Source organism: Taudactylus pleione, unplaced genomic scaffold (genome assembly GCF_031769625.1).
Source record: "Taudactylus pleione unplaced genomic scaffold, aTauple2 ptg001720l, whole genome shotgun sequence".
NCBI lineage: Eukaryota > Metazoa > Chordata > Amphibia > Anura > Myobatrachidae > Taudactylus > Taudactylus pleione.
Window position 1 is genome coordinate 248668 of NW_028286117.1, and position 16346 is coordinate 265013.

At 46.6% G+C, this 16346-nt stretch overlaps 1 protein-coding gene and 1 pseudogene across 1 annotated transcript in view; one reads left to right on the plus strand and one right to left on the minus strand.

Moving 5' to 3' along the window:
- MIA2 (MIA SH3 domain ER export factor 2) overlaps positions 1–16346 on the minus strand; it is a 143721-nt gene that overhangs the window by 37111 nt on the left and 90264 nt on the right. Inside the window, exons 10-17 of the mRNA XM_088464616.1 lie at positions 15504–15635; positions 14968–14989; positions 14575–14663; positions 13556–13627; positions 11829–11939; positions 11582–11653; positions 9604–9708; positions 7746–7868 (exon numbers count right to left, since the gene is read on the minus strand). Coding sequence (XP_088320742.1) covers positions 7746–7868; positions 9604–9708; positions 11582–11653; positions 11829–11939; positions 13556–13627; positions 14575–14663; positions 14968–14989; positions 15504–15635 — 726 coding nt within the window. The remainder of the gene's footprint in view (positions 1–7745; positions 7869–9603; positions 9709–11581; positions 11654–11828; positions 11940–13555; positions 13628–14574; positions 14664–14967; positions 14990–15503; positions 15636–16346) is intronic.
- On the plus strand, positions 5184–6108 carry LOC148439540 (lamina-associated polypeptide 2-like; annotated as a pseudogene).

Below are 16346 nucleotides of genomic sequence, written 5' to 3' on the forward strand. Positions count from 1 at the left end.
TACAGAGAACATACAACGGTCATACACATACACGTCATACAGAGGACATGGACATACAACGATCATACACATACACCGGTCATACAGAGAACATACAATAGTCATACACATACACGGGTCATACAGAGAACATACAACGGTCATACACAAACACAGGTCATACAGAGAACATACAATAGTCATACACGTCATACAGAGGACTAGGACATACAATAGTCATACACATACACGGGTCATACAGAGAACATACAACGGTCATACACAAACACAGGTCATACAGAGAACATACAATAGTCATAAACATACACGGGTCATACAGAGAACATACAACGGTCATACAGACTACATGGACATACAACGGTCACAAACATACACGGGTCATACAGAGAACATACACATACAACGGTCATACACATACACAGGTCATACAGAGGACATACACATAACGGTCATACACATACACGGGTCATACAGAGAACATACAACGGTCATACACAAATACAGATCATACAGAGAACATACACGGGTCATACAGAAGACATACAACGGTCATACACATACACGGGTCATACACATTGTTTACCCTATGTTATTATTTATTTGATCATTCATTGCATGATAATTACTATAGAACATTATAAATCAAAACACAAACAGGGCTTAGAGATACATACATATTACACAAATATTGGCTATTTTCATATATAACAATGTATACATCAAATACCCTCACACGACGTCGCTAATATATCTGTGTTAAATCACACAGAAACAAGTTAGATGGATGAATCTGGTTTCCTATAGGGGGTGCCGGTTACCCCACAATCTTCCTGCATCAGTGTGACAGGAACCTCATATCACTGTTCTGTGCTTTCCAGGTGCCTGCGGCTTCCATCTTACCCTCCCTCCGCCCCTTACTGCCTCACATCACGACGCCGCTCCTATCTCATGCAGATCTGTCCTCATTAATAAAACAAGGAGCAGACAGGTCGCGGCCTCCAAAAAGATCCACCCACTCATCTCATGAAATCCTTGCGTCTGTTCTTATTGTCCGATTGGCTACAAGGTTATTCTAGCCCCAACCACTTCAACTCAGAGACCTAGAAGACGTGAAGGACAGAGACACAAAAACAATAAAACCTGCTCAAACCCTACTCAGATGCACCTTCAAAAGTATGATCTGGAAACCAGCGAGCCATACACTGAATGTGAGGGCTACTGGAGAGGGAAACCAGCGAGCCATACACTGAATGTGAGGGCTACTGGAGAGGGAAACCAGCGAGCCATACACTGAATGTGAGGGCTACTGGAGAGGGAAACCAGCGAGCCATACACTGAATGTGAGGGCTACTGGAGAGGGAAACCAGCGAGCCATACACTGAATGTGAGGGCTACTGGAGAGGGAAACCAGCGAGCCATACACTGAATGTGAGGGCTACTGGAGAGGGAAACCAGCGAGCCATACACTGAATGTGAGGGCTACTGGAGAGGGAAACCAGCGAGCCATACACTGAATGTGAGGGCTACTGGAGAGGGAAACCAGCGAGCCATACACTGAATGTGAGGGCTACTGGAGAGGGAAACCAGCGAGCCATACACTGAATGTGAGGGCTACTGGAGAGGGAAACCAGCGAGCCATACACTGAATGTGAGGGCTACTGGAGAGGGAAACCAGCGAGCCATACACTGAATGTGAGGGCTACTGGAGAGGGAAACCAGCGAGCCATACACTGAATGTGAGGGCTACTGGAGAGGGAAACCAGCGAGCCATACACTGAATGTGAGGGCTACTGGAGAGGGAAACCAGCGAGCCATACACTGAATGTGAGGGCTACTGGAGAGGGAAACCAGCGAGCCATACACTGAATGTGAGGGCTACTGGAGAGGGAAACCAGCGAGCCATACACTGAATGTGAGGGCTACTGGAGAGGGAAACCAGCGAGCCATACACTGAATGTGAGGGCTACTGGAGAGGGAAACCAGCGAGCCATACACTGAATGTGAGGGCTACTGGAGAGGGAAACCAGCGAGCCATACACTGAATGTGAGGGCTACTGGAGAGGGAAACCAGCGAGCCATACACTGAATGTGAGGGCTACTGGAGAGGGAAACCAGCGCCACACACTGAATGTGAGGGCTACTGGAGAGGGAAACCAGCGCCACACACTGAATGTGAGGGCTACTGGAGAGGGAAACCAGCGCCACACACTGAATGTGAGGGCTACTGGAGAGGGAAACCAGCGCCACACACTGAATGTGAGGGCTACTGGAGAGGGAAACCAGCGCCACACACTGAATGTGAGGGCTACTGGAGAGGGAAACCAGCGCCACACACTGAATGTGAGGGCTACTGGAGAGGGAAACCAGCGCCACACACTGAATGTGAGGGCTACTGGAGAGGGAAACCAGCGCCACACACTGAATGTGAGGGCTACTGGAGAGGGAAACCAGCGCCACACACTGAATGTGAGGGCTACTGGAGAGGGAAACCAGCGCCACACACTGAATGTGAGGGCTACTGGAGAGGGAAACCAGCGCCACACACTGAATGTGAGGGCTACTGGAGAGGGAAACCAGCGCCACACACTGAATGTGAGGGCTACTGGAGAGGGAAACCAGCGCCACACACTGAATGTGAGGGCTACTGGAGAGGGAAACCAGCGCCACACACTGAATGTGAGGGCTACTGGAGAGGGAAACCAGCGCCACACACTGAATGTGAGGGCTACTGGAGAGGGAAACCAGCGCCACACACTGAATGTGAGGGCTACTGGAGAGGGAAACCAGCGCCACACACTGAATGTGAGGGCTACTGGAGAGGGAAACCAGCGCCACACACTGAATGTGAGGGCTACTGGAGAGGGAAACCAGCGCCATACACTGAATGTGAGGGCTACTGGAGAGGGAAACCAGCGCCATACACTGAATGTGAGGGCTACTGGAGAGGGAAACCAGCGCCATACACTGAATGTGAGGGCTACTGGAGAGGGAAACCAGCGCCATACACTGAATGTGAGGGCTACTGGAGAGGGAAACCAGCGCCATACACTGAATGTGAGGGCTACTGGAGAGGGAAACCAGCGCCATACACTGAATGTGAGGGCTACTGGAGAGGGAAACCAGCGCCATACACTGAATGTGAGGGCTACTGGAGAGGGAAACCAGCGCCATACACTGAATGTGAGGGCTACTGGAGAGGGAAACCAGCGCCATACACTGAATGTGAGGGCTACTGGAGAGGGAAACCAGCGCCATACACTGAATGTGAGGGCTACTGGAGAGGGAAACCAGCGAGCCATACACTGAATGTGAGGGCTACTGGAGATGGAAACCAGCGAGCCATACATTGAATGTGAGGGCTACTGGAGATGGAAACCAGCGCCATACACTGAATGTGAGGGCTACTGGAGAGGGAAACCAGCGAGCAATCGGACTCTTGCCAAATGTACCTCACAGATAAAAAGATGGCCACCTGGCGGTTCATTTTATCATGGTGCAGGACCGGCTGTGCTTTCCACATGATTTTAAGTGGCAATAACCCCCTAAATATTAAATCACCAGTTTTATATATGAGATGTCCATTTACATAAGTAAAAACATTTTATAGCCACTTAAATCCGTTCCAAACTCCTTTTCTCTTTCGTCTGGGCGACACTGGACCATGGGGTTGTGGGAAGGTCTGGAGTTGGCACGAACTACTGAAACTTCAAACCCAAGCTCCTCCCCTCTGCAGCCCCCGACACCAGTGTAGTTTTAGTGCCTGTGGAGGAAGGCACTCTTAGCATAGGGCTATTTATTTTTGTTTATAATGCTTATTTGTATTATAGGTGCTGTGCGCTGCTTACAGCGGGAGTGCAGCGGCGGTGAGAGCCGCATCAATGGGGGGGGGGGGGGATGCGCTGACAGAGTATTCCCCGTTTTAACACTCCTGGGCCCAGGGACAGTGTGGTCCTGGATGGCAGGCGCCACTTGCCTGACTTCTTGTTGGCAGCTCCTGTAGGGAGAGCGCCGACTACAGACCACCCACAGTGTGCGCGGGACATCCCAAGTGTTTTCCCCAAACGCCACGACATTGCCCAGTGATCCGGACAAGAGACTGGCCATCAGCTCCCTCTGTTCTGAGGGAGTTATAGCTCCAGTTCTGCAGTCCCAACAGAAACTGGGTTTTTACTCCAACCTGTTCCTGGTCCGAAAGCCCAACGGCACTTATCGACCGATTTTAAATCTACGAGCCCTGAATGCCAGCCTGTGGATGGATCGGTTCCGCATATAATCAGGTGATCTAGGGTAAGTCAGCTAACAAATTTTTGGCGGCTTTCGACATCAGAGATGCGTATCTACACGTGCTGATTTGGGCGGGGCATCATTCTCTGCTCTGGTTCACAGCTTAGCAGACTTTAAGGTAGAAGCCTTGAAGGTAGTAACACTTGAAGGTAGAAGCCTTGGGCTCTCAGTATAGCGGGGGAGGAGCCATGGACTGCTGGTTCCCCCCGCTCTCCAGCAGCAGAATGGAGGACTCCCTGGAGCTGCCTAGGCTGCTCCCAGTCTTTATAGTGGAACAAGCCTGGCCATCACAGAGGAAGGACAGAGAAGACTCGAGCTCCTTTTCCTCTGTGCGGTGCAGCTAAGTACTTTTCAATTATTTTTAATCTTTCTTGTGCCTGTTGGGGAGTCTTTGCAGTGCTCATTGCCGCACTATATATTTATATATAGTCTTTATTATTATTGCCGTGACTACCTGCCGCAGCAGGGTAGTGCAGGCGGGAGGGCTCAAATGACGAACAAGTCAAAGCCCGCAAAGGACCAAACCCCCACGATTGCTATATTTTTTTCACGTGCGCCCATTGTCAGGTTAAATTGCCATGTGCACAACTGGATGCGGGGGCATTGTGTGTGGACTGTCAGCTGGGGCCCACTTGTGCGCAGCCAGTGAGGGGAGCCGCTTCAGTTACGGAAGAACCCGCATGGGCTCAGGTTATGAATCGTTCACTCTCTGGCTTGGTGAGGCTCATGGTCCGCCAGAGAGAGGAAGACGCTCAAGCAGCGCCAACCCCCATCTTGCCATCGCCGCCCGCAGTAGTGGGGGTCGGTCACCAAGGCCCTGATCCACCTTGTATCCGTCACCAAGGCCCTGATCCACCGTGGAGCGCTCAGCTGCAGGGTTAGAGAAGGTATCCTCTTTTATGGAATGCTTCTTTGAGGATCCTAAGCTCCGCACTGCGCATAAGCGTCTTCCTCCATCCAGGGGCCCGTTAGATGTGCCAGATCCCGAGGAGGAGGAGGGGGAACTCCAAGAAGAGGAGGTTCTGCCCGAAGAGGAAGGCTCAGAGCCCGCGTTAAGTCACGGCGTGGAGGACCTTATTATGGCGGTACGACAGTCTCTGGACTGCCTGGACCTTGACGGCTCAGCAGCTACGGAGGGACCGTTCAAGCGTAGGTGTAAGAGGGTCATTGCTTTTCCGGCTTCTTCGGATCTCGTCGAGGAAGCGTGGAAGACCCCGGATAAGAGGTACGCCACTCCTCGTAAGTTTGCAGCCCTTTATCCATTTCCGCAGGAGCAGGTCGCCAAGTGGGAGCTCCCCCCGAAAGTGGATGCGGCTGTAGCTCGTTTGGCCAAGCACATGGCTCTTCCGGTCCAGGGTGTGGCTTCCTTTAGGGATCGGCTGGATAAAAAAAATTGGAAGGATGCCTTAGGAGCATTTTTATGGGCTCTGGGGTCGTTATTCGCCCATTGATGGCATCTGCATGGGTTTCTCGGGCCATGGAGAAGTGGGTTGACAAACTATTGGCGGGCCTTTCCGGTGATTCGTCCAGAGAGGAGTTGCTGGAACTGGCGGAACAGGTTCATGCGGCAGCAGACTGTGTGTGAGGCCGTCCAGGATGGGGGAGCAGATTTCCTCCAGAGTCTCAGTTACGGCAGTCACGGCGCACAGAGCACTTTGGCTCCGCGCCTGGGAGGCGGACGCTGAATCTAAATGCTCCTTGGAATCTCTCCCTTTTGGCGGAGGTATCCTGTTTGGCCCTGCGCTAGATACCATCATATCCCAGGTGACAGGGGGAAAGAGCACTTTTATTCCAGTGGTGCCCCAGAAGCAAAAGGGCTCATGATTCCGGGTTTAGCGTTCTCCCTTTCGAGGGGGTGGACCGGTTAGAGGTCAGACGGCCCGAGGACACCATTTCCCCAGCAGAAGTTCTGCGCCACAGGGTAGATTCTCCGGTACATTCAAGCGCTCGGGAGCTAAGCCCATCCAGTCCCGAAGGGGGTGGGCGGCCACCTCCTCCTTTTCCGGGACTGGTGGGTGACTTCAGGAGCAGATGCCTGGGTGAGGGGCGTTGTCTCCCGAGGTTATGTAATCGACCTAAGGGGGCCACCGCCTCAACGTTTCTTCGCCACGGCATTGCCCAGGGTTCCGGACAAGAGACTGGCCATCAGCTCAATCTGTTCCTAGGGAGTTATAGCTCTAGTTCCGCAGCCCCAACAGAACCGGGGTTTTTACTCCAACCTGTTCCTGGTCTGAAAGCCCAACATCACTTATCAGACGATTTTAAATCTGCGAGCCCTGAATGCCAGCCTGTGGGTGGATCGGTTCAGCATGGAATCGCTCCGATCAGTGATCCAGGGTAAGTCGGCAAACAAATTTTTGGCGGCTCGAGAGAGACACGTATCTCCACGTGCCGATTTGAGCGGGGCATCATTCTCTGCTCAGGTTCACAGCTGGGCGAGCTCATTACCAGTTCCAAGCCCTGCCTTTTGGACTGACAACAGCCCCGCGGGTCTTTTACAAAGATCATGGCAGCGATGGAGTCTGCTACATTCCGAGGGGATAATGATCGTGCCCTACTTGGACGATTTGCTAGTGAAGGCGGATTCGACTGCCCAACTTCAGGCCCACCTGGATCGCACGGTTCAGTTGTTACAGTATCACGGCTGGATACTGAATCTCGAGAAGTCTCATCTCACGCCTTGCCAACGCCTGATGTTTCTGGAGGTGATCTTCAATACAGCACTACAAGGAGTCTTCCTGCCCGAGCCCAAAGCCCGGGCATTACAGGACAGTCAGGAAAGTGCTGTCTGCCCCTCGCCCATCCGTCTGGCTGGGCATGAAGTTACTCGGTACGATGATGTCTACCTTCGAGACCATCCAGTACGGTATAGGTATCAAAAAAGCTGGCAAGGCTAAGTTAAGGTGCCCATCCACTAGCCGATCAAGATTACGACATCGTATTCGTGCAATCGCTCAGTAATCGGCCGCAAATCGTGCATCTGAATGTTGGAAACAACCAGCGATGCGCGCTCCCGCTGGTCGTTTCCGACATCAATCATCGGCCCGAACATGCAGGCCAATCTGCCGATAACGACAGATTGGCCATGTTCGTGGATGATTGATGTGCCTACACTGAACGATCAATCGTTCGGTACGATTACAATGTGGTAATAGTACAGTCTTTCCCTGATCTACTAGTGGATGGGCACCATTACAGATAATTCTTTAAGAGCTTGTAAAATGTATGGGGTTTCTTTTGTTTTTCTAGTGACAACAACTTGCCTATTAATACTATGCCACAAATCTTATACTTTTGCAAAGAGAAACATCATTTTCAGCATAAGAATTAGCAGAATATGTTAGGTACTCATTCTGGCTTGGAAGTCATGTTATAACATCCACACACACAATTGCAAAAGATAATAGATGTCCACCTGGGGGAAATCAGACAGAACAAGCAGGCACAACTATAAGACTGACCTTAATCTGGCTCTGCCTGTTGCTCAGGTCCTCCTGCATAGGTCCCGCAGACACGCTGAGCATTCTGGAGTTCTCAGAAAGCTCACTGAACCTCTCCTCCCAGCCCTCCGCTTCCTTTGAAAGCTGCAGAACAGAAATTTGCTTAGAATAAACTATTCAGCCCGGGTTGGTCCGGCGGCGGGGGGCAGAGTTATTTATGGAGGATGCCACACCTACAGAAGCTGCTTAAGTTATAAGACAGCAAAGTGTAATGGTGCATACACACGGTCAGATTTTTCTTCAGATATGAACGATAACGATTTAAAAAGTCGTTCAATCGTTCATATCTGAAGGAAAATCTGACATATCTGTCAGATGAACGATTTGAACGATTCGCGTTCCCAATGGTCAGATAACGATATCTGACATCTGATGTGTTTGCAGTCAGACTTGGGACGATTCCATTCATTTTAATGCAGTCAGATCGCTCAATCGTTCAAATCAATGGTGAAATCGTTCATCTGACAGATCTGACCGTGTGCTCCAGGGGAAAAGGGAAGGGAAATATGTCGCACAGGCTTGTTATATCAGTAATATCCATTAAACATATGTTGACAAAGCCACTATAGATACTGATCTAGTACAATGTAAGTGAATCCTACATATACATATTTATAATAGTAGAAAAAGTGGCGGTGCTCACTAGAGTAATACACAATGTAGTATAAAAAGAAAAGAAACTATTTGGTGAGCGCTCTTGGTCAGATACAGAAAAAAGGACAAACATAAGTCTTCATAGACCCCTTAAAATTCAACTTTTAATAAGAGTAATTAAAAAAGTAGGTCACATTAGTTATTGACCCAACCTGACCAAATAGACTCATTTATGAACGTACAAAGACACATACAACATATAACAAAAAAAGAGAGAAACACTCGCTGTAGGATAAATGTTATAACGTGCTGGCATCTATGAAAGTGGCAAGTGACCGCGTGTATGCGCCATAACCCTGGACACTACCAGGTTTATCCAAAACAAATTAACTTTAACTTGATTGTAACAATATTGGAGCAGAGGAGAAGAGGAATTATTTTATTTATCCAGTGTCCTGCATCCTAGATGGCGGAATATACCCCAGCGTCTGTGTCTCCATACTACATTTGGTGGAGGAACACCCACTTTATATAAAGGGATATAAATGTGTCTCTTAAGCTGGGTACACACACATACGATGTATCATAGAATATATCGTTCAGGCGCAGATTAGAACGATATATGTACACATTGTATAATGTGTATGCCTGATCCGTCGTTCGTCGCCATCTCTCATCTGCAAGGTGGATGGGGCGATGCAATGGATGACGCGGTGCCATTACACGCATCGCGTAACAATGCATTGCGCCGTTGTAAACCAGATTGTGTGTATGGCGCACACGATGTATTGTTACATCGCAAAGTTGGGTCGCACGGCGTGTACCCAGCTTAAGGTTATTATAAAAAATTTTTTTTAAATAATGTCCCTCTAATTTCTCACAATATAAAAGACTGTTGTATACAAGGGGAAGTCTCGCATTGCAAATGGAACAAAGGGCCTGTTAGGAATCACCGGAAGAGGAAGTCTTGTCCCCAGTATTTGCCGTCTGCTGTCCTAATAATCATCAATTAAATACTCAGCAACAAAGTAACATAATTTCCTAACGTTGAGTTCTGTGTTGCCTATGTCATTGTTTTCCATGTGGACAGTATACCAGTCATCAATGAATCTCTTGCTGGGAGTATTTAGACGGCAGTATACTCGCACCTGTGCTGTTTGGAAACGTAATGGTAAGAGCCACAGCGCAGCACTTACCAAATACGCAAGCAAATGACAATACACACCTGCTTTATGCTCTCCTGCAGGCGAGACTGCTCTTCCCTGGCGTCTTGGCGTGACAGCTCCAGACGCTCCTTGTTGATTTCAAACACTTTCTGAGTTGTGCGGATCTGCAGAAGGAAACAAGGATATGTGACAGCAGGCCCAGAACACCGGGATATACAGGATGATGATTAAGTAAGGAATAGAGGGCTATTCATTAACATTGGTGACTATGTGCAAGTTCCCACCTATCAGCAATTAGCTTGAACTAATTTAGTACAGGGTAGACTAGTGAATGAAAATGTCCCGATTGGATGCTACAGGTGACTGCACTGGGAAAGTTTGCGTCTATGTTAGTAAGTAATACAGAGTACAACTCCTTTACCCTGGAGCTCAGGCCACGCACTACACCACATGGCAAATTGAAATCCCCCCTTAGACCCACTAGATCACAATTTTATATAATCACTAATTATAGGTCAGCAATTTTCTTTGGAAATGTCATAGCTTTGTAACCATGATACAGGTTCAGTCTCCCATATCCAAAATGCTTGGGACCAGGGGTATTTTGGATATCGGAATATTCCGTATTTTGGAATAATTGCATATCACAATGAAATATCTTGGGAATGGGACCCAAATCTAAACCCAGAATGAATTTGTGTGTTATATACACCTTATACACACAGCCTGCAGGTCATCATATACAATATTTTTATAACTTTGTGGCTCAAACAAAGTTTGTGTACATACATGAAATTCATTTATGTTTCATATACACCTTATACACAAAGCCTGAAGGTTATTTTATACAATATTTTTAATAAATTTTGTGCCTTAAACAAAGTTTTTGTACACTGAACCATCAAAAACCAAAAAGGTGTCACTATCTCAGTCATGCTAAAAAATAAATAAATCCGTATTTCGGAATATTTGGATATGGGAGACAACCTGTATTGATATTTTTGCTTAAACTTAGAATTTTACAAGATTTGTCTCAAATCTTTTCCCACATAAACCCATAAATGAAGACTGCCCAGTTCTCCGGAAGATTCATACCCTTCTTCCTAGACCAACGTCACAGCCCCAACATCTGCTGCACCACTCTTTAAATCCCTATCCTGCCTCCCCATATCCCGAAAATATTCTGCCGTGCCCAACACTACCACCCATTCTCAAATCCAATGTAAAATAAAATCTAGATGTATAATGACTGCGTTCACAAGCCAATAGCATCTACCGACCAGATTTCCCTCCATCCAGATAATGATATCAACATTATTCGGTATCTCAGTCTTAAAGGGCCACCCCTCCTGAGATATCAAGCCAAGAGCTCAATATCAGCTGTAATAAACCAACGGCATGTGATGCACTGTACAGTGTTGCCATATATTTATGTACTGTACAATAAATAATAACTTACAAGGACCTGAGCCATAATATGCAGGAATAACTACAACTAATGTATAGAAAGCAGAAATGTCACTGTACAGTTAGTCTATAAAATACAAGGACATTCCCAGAGGCACGTTCCTAGGGACAAACCTTTAAAACCTATAGGGGTCTATTTACTAAGCTTTATTAAGAGATAAAGTGAATGGAGATAAGGTACCAGCCAATCAGCTCCTAAATTTCATTTTTCAAACACAGCCAGTGACATGGCAGTTAGGAGCTGATTGGCTGGTACCTTATATACGTTCACTTTATCTCCAAACAAAGCTTAGTAAATAGACCCTTAGCGTCTGCAATCTAAAGGAAATTGGCAGCTGTGTAAGCAGTAGTACATCCTAGAACAGGCCTGGCCAACCTTTGGCTCTCCTGCTATTGTGAAACTACAAGTCCCAGCATGCCCTGCCACATTTTACTATTAGGGAAAGCTAAAACTGTGGCAGGGCATGCTGGGACCTGTAGTTTCACAACTAGAGAACGATAGGACAGGCCAGCCTGTCCTAGAACGACGAACAATGAGATGACACAACTTATATTTGCATTAGTATTCACCTCTTCCTTCTGAGATTTCTCCTTCGTGAATTTATCTTCCAGATCTTTGATTTTCTCATTTAATTCTGCAAACTGGAAACACAAGAAATTACATTTCATTACTGCTGACTGAGCTTCGCTGGGGGTCATCCGAGTTCCTGCTTCTATTTACAAAAAGCCAACTCCAAAACCAGAGAGCAATGAAGTTCACATGAAGGACTATGCGCCATAGGCTTTAGCAGCATATACCGCATGTTGAAACTCTCACCATATTGTCCAGCTCTGGACCCCGCTGCTTCTCTTCTTCCAGATCCTGCTCCAGTTTCACAATGTTCTCCTCCAGTTCCCTATTTGAAGCCTGCAGTGATTCCTGCAATGCCTAAAAGACATTAAAAGAGCATGTAAACCTTTAAAAATATATACAACAGCCTGAATATTGGAAAATAAAATACAAAACAACACAAATTAGGTGTTTATCTGCAAGTACTTCTATAAAATACTACTGTACGTCCCATTTTCCTGGAGAAATAGACTTGAGAATGTGCATGGTAACAAATTCTAACTTGCACCATTATTGAATGGTATAGCAGAGGCTCAGTACCGTAGGGTGAATTTATATAGGTGTGAGTTTGAAGGAACATGCTATGCTTTGCCAGTTGAGCTTTTTGACCTATATCAACACCCTTAACGTATTGCCAAAGAACTCCTCTACAACTGTATTTCTCATTGGTCTTTGAGTAGTTTTAAACACACAAAAGACTAATAAAGAAATAAAAAGCAGAGAATGTAACAATGTAGTTCCCACCTTATAATAGAAATATAAGCAGATGGTAATACACTTTTTACCGTCATACTGCATTCTGCACACGTTCATGGGAAAGGGGACACATTTCACCAATTCAGGGCTTGACAAGTTTTTATAAAATCTAGGAGCCAGGATGAAAGTGTAGGAGCCAGATCACTGCCCCCCCCAAAAAATTCCTGGAGTGAGGTGCACAGCCCTGTGTGTTATATAACGGTTATACACACTATACTAGTCCACAAAATGGTCACAGTTGAATGGATACAGTAACGTGGAGGCCCCCTCACTGCCCTGCACAGCTCCCCTGCTCCACCCCCCACCCTCCAGTAATAACGGACCACATTTCACATAAAACAATGGTGCCAGAAAGTACAACAAAGCCCCCCCTCCCCTCATGGTCACACCATAGACCCTACTACCGGAGAGCTCTATGCAGCCGGAGATAGGAGACTAGACAGCCGGGTCTACAGGAGGATAAGCGTAGACAGGGACAGACAGCAGGGATCAGAGCAGGCCAGGATGGAGAGGAGTCGTCAGCGCAGGCCGGGACGGACAGAGGCACAGCAGTCACCGCAGGCGACACTCAGCACATGCACTCCTGTGCATCATATGACCACCGCAATACTATAGGCACGAGTCTCCGCCGAAGCTGATGAGGATCTGCTTCCTCCCTCACTGAAAAATCTAGTAGCCAGGCAACAAAATCTGGTAGCCATGGCGACCTGGTCCCCGAGATTTGTCGAGCCCTGCACTAATTCAATGCAAATTAAAATACATCTAAACAGAAACTCTGCACACACCTTTAGTGCATTGATTACGATACACCAAAGAGCCGATGTGTGAATGCAATCTCATAGTTATAAAAAAAAATAAAAAATGTTCTTTGCCTTTTTCTGAACGAGGGTGGTAGGAAATCTCTACTACACTTTATTGGTGACAGCAATGGAAATCCGCATTCGGACCGAACTGTATCTTGTAGCTACATAAATAAAAATGAATACATTCAAACTTAATTGTCCCTTAACCAATTACTTTAGATTGTTAGTCATACCCCTCCTCCATAGCTAGTGTTTCAGAGGAACAATTTCACCCTCTTATACAATCAGGAAGAATACGCTTGAGAAAAACGAGACCACAGAATGTATTCTGACCTCGCTGGAGAAGCAGATACGGAGGTTCCTCTTTTCACTCACCTTCTGTTCTGAGATCTCCTCCAGTAACCTCTGCTGACCAGATGCCTCGAACGTCCGCTGGACCTCTTCATACTGAGATTGGGCGATAGAACAGACTTCTGTATTCACTTATATTTAAGCTGTCATTTCCTCCACCCACATTAAAGAGAAACTAAACCTTCACAATAAACACATAAAGAAATAGATTACATTGGAAGTCCTGCAAAAATCCCAGCGGTTACATTTTTATTTAGATGCATTAAAACTGCCAGTTATTGCAGCCTGCTGCCTTATGAATAATGAGTGGACCATAGTGGTAAAAGGAAGGCTTACGTCTATAGATTCAATTCTGCAGTGACTTTCAGCATCGCGCATTTCTAGTGACGGTTTGTGGTAGGGTTGGCCATCGACCATGGATAGTTGTAAACCATTGATGGTTAACATCTAATATTAGATAGTTTTGCCATCGATGGCAGAGATCCAATGGTTCTCCACGATCGAAGGAACACAGCTCCCCTGATGGTCGATTCTTCTTTTTTTTTTCAAGACATGGAGCATAGCTCCACCCCAACATGACCCCCAAAGCTCCACCCCCACTTCTTATTGGCCCACAAGTCAGTGAGTAAAATAGTAGGGATTACCATCGGTGGGCAAAACCACTCACGGTCCACCAGTCTATAGTTTACTACCATTGATGCTTCCTTACAGTTTCACCATCGATGGCAATCACACACAGATATCCATCCCTAGTCTGAGGTTTCAGGGACGTTCTAATTGGCGAAAACCCATCAGTGATTTGTTTTTACTTCACTGTTCTGTACCTATTCACTAAAGACATATTGCAAAGATTTAACAGGTCGGACCAACTGTTCCTTCCACAAAGGCTATTCCCGAGATTTATATTTTAAATAGAAGATGAATTTTTAAGTTTAGTCACCCATATAAATATTTGCGTTGCCAGTTAAATGCCCAGTTTTGTGGGACATATACCGAGGGCTCACTAAACCCACTTCGGTATAACTTATCTGCAGCCTCTATACCTGTTTTTGTACAATGCTGAGTTTTTCCAGAACTTCACATTTTTTGCTCAAAAGTTCAGTGACTTGATCACCAAGTTTACATTCTCGGCCTGAAAATGACAGAATAAAATAGTTACATTTCATCTTTTTGTCAGCGGTCACAGCTATGTGCCAACAGTTCAAAGGCGGAAATATTTTTCTTTTACTCGCTTAATTTTAGAAATGGCAGCTATCTTTAAATCATGGCAGACGGGGATATTCATGTTTTTAGGTGTCACGCAAATGGAGAAAGCTCAGGACTGGGAAGTGGTATTTATGGTCATGAACTATTTGAATACAGGTTGGACCACTTTATCTGGACGGACCCCTCATTTATAGGCGCAAACGAAATAACTTAGGGCAGTGGACACTTACTTGCATAGCATCTGCTTTTAATCTACAAATAAAAAAACACAAGAAAGGGATTAACACAGGAGCAAAACAAAATGCGTGAGATTCAGGATTACAAAGTAGGGCCCACATGTAATAGCCTGCAAATGCATGGACTGGTGCGATTTCAGCGATTTAGTCCAGGATGGTTTTTAAATTATTGACGCTGTAAATCTGTTGCTGGTGTCTGCAAATCTGAGGTTATTACATTTGGGCCTAGGAATAATAGTTAAGGTAGGCAGCCTCCGCTAAACAGTTGGCTTTAAGATGGCCACAGAGGTAGGAGGACTAGTTAGAGATTGTGTGGAACAAAATTCACCCATCCTACGAAGTTTCTAACATACTGAAGCCGTGATGGAGATCTCCACCCAAACCTTCAGTAAATGTTTTCACAATATATTCTGTACCCTGTCTGGCCAGATGGAGCCACAAGAACAGGCAGGCACGCGCTGACAGAACGGCTTATAAAATTACAGATTGTTTACAGAGATCATTACACAGATCGGGTCCGTGATACTCACACATCGGACAGTCCTGCAGATAAACAGGAACACTGAGAGGAACCCGAAGCACGCTGTGAAAATGACCACCTCCCAGGAACAGCCATAGAAGTCCTGGCCAGGCTGGAGATCCTCTGGTAAGAGAGAAACAACCTAGACGAAGAAAACATCCTTTTAGTCTACAGACGGATCGCAACTGCGATTACACACGCAATCGGCCGATTGTTGCGTTTTGTGCATGCATCGCAGGGCGTGTACACTCCACGGCGATCGCAGTCTCTATGCAGACCAATCGCAGACAGGAAGTACCGTTTGGGGGTTGTGATGAGGGGGTGGTCGGCGAAATGTAGGTGTGTCAGTGCGTTTGTACGCCATTGCATGGGCGTGCATAAATTAGCCACTGCGATGCTATACGCAGCTTGTGTACTCACTGCGTGCGATGAGGTTAGCAATTCCTGAGTAAGGTCAGAGCTTGTGCAAGTGTGCGTGAGACTGCGATGGTACTCCATGTTACCGATGGTTTTGCAGTCTTGCTAAGTATTACGGATGTGTGTAAGGTAAAGTGGGCGTCCTTATGTTCTGCTGCAAAGGCATAGCGATCACAGAGGATAAGCATGTCTTCAAATTGAGACTGCGTGCGTAATCGCTATTGCAATGAATCAGGCCCTAAATGTTTAAGTGGCCTACCCACATCACTGGATCGGGACTACTAACCTACCCACATCACTGGATCGGGACTACTAACCTACCCACATCACTGGATCGGGACTACTAACCTACCCACATCACTGGATCGGGACTACTAACCTACCCACATCACTGGATCGGGACTACTAACCTACCCACATCACTGGATCGGGACTA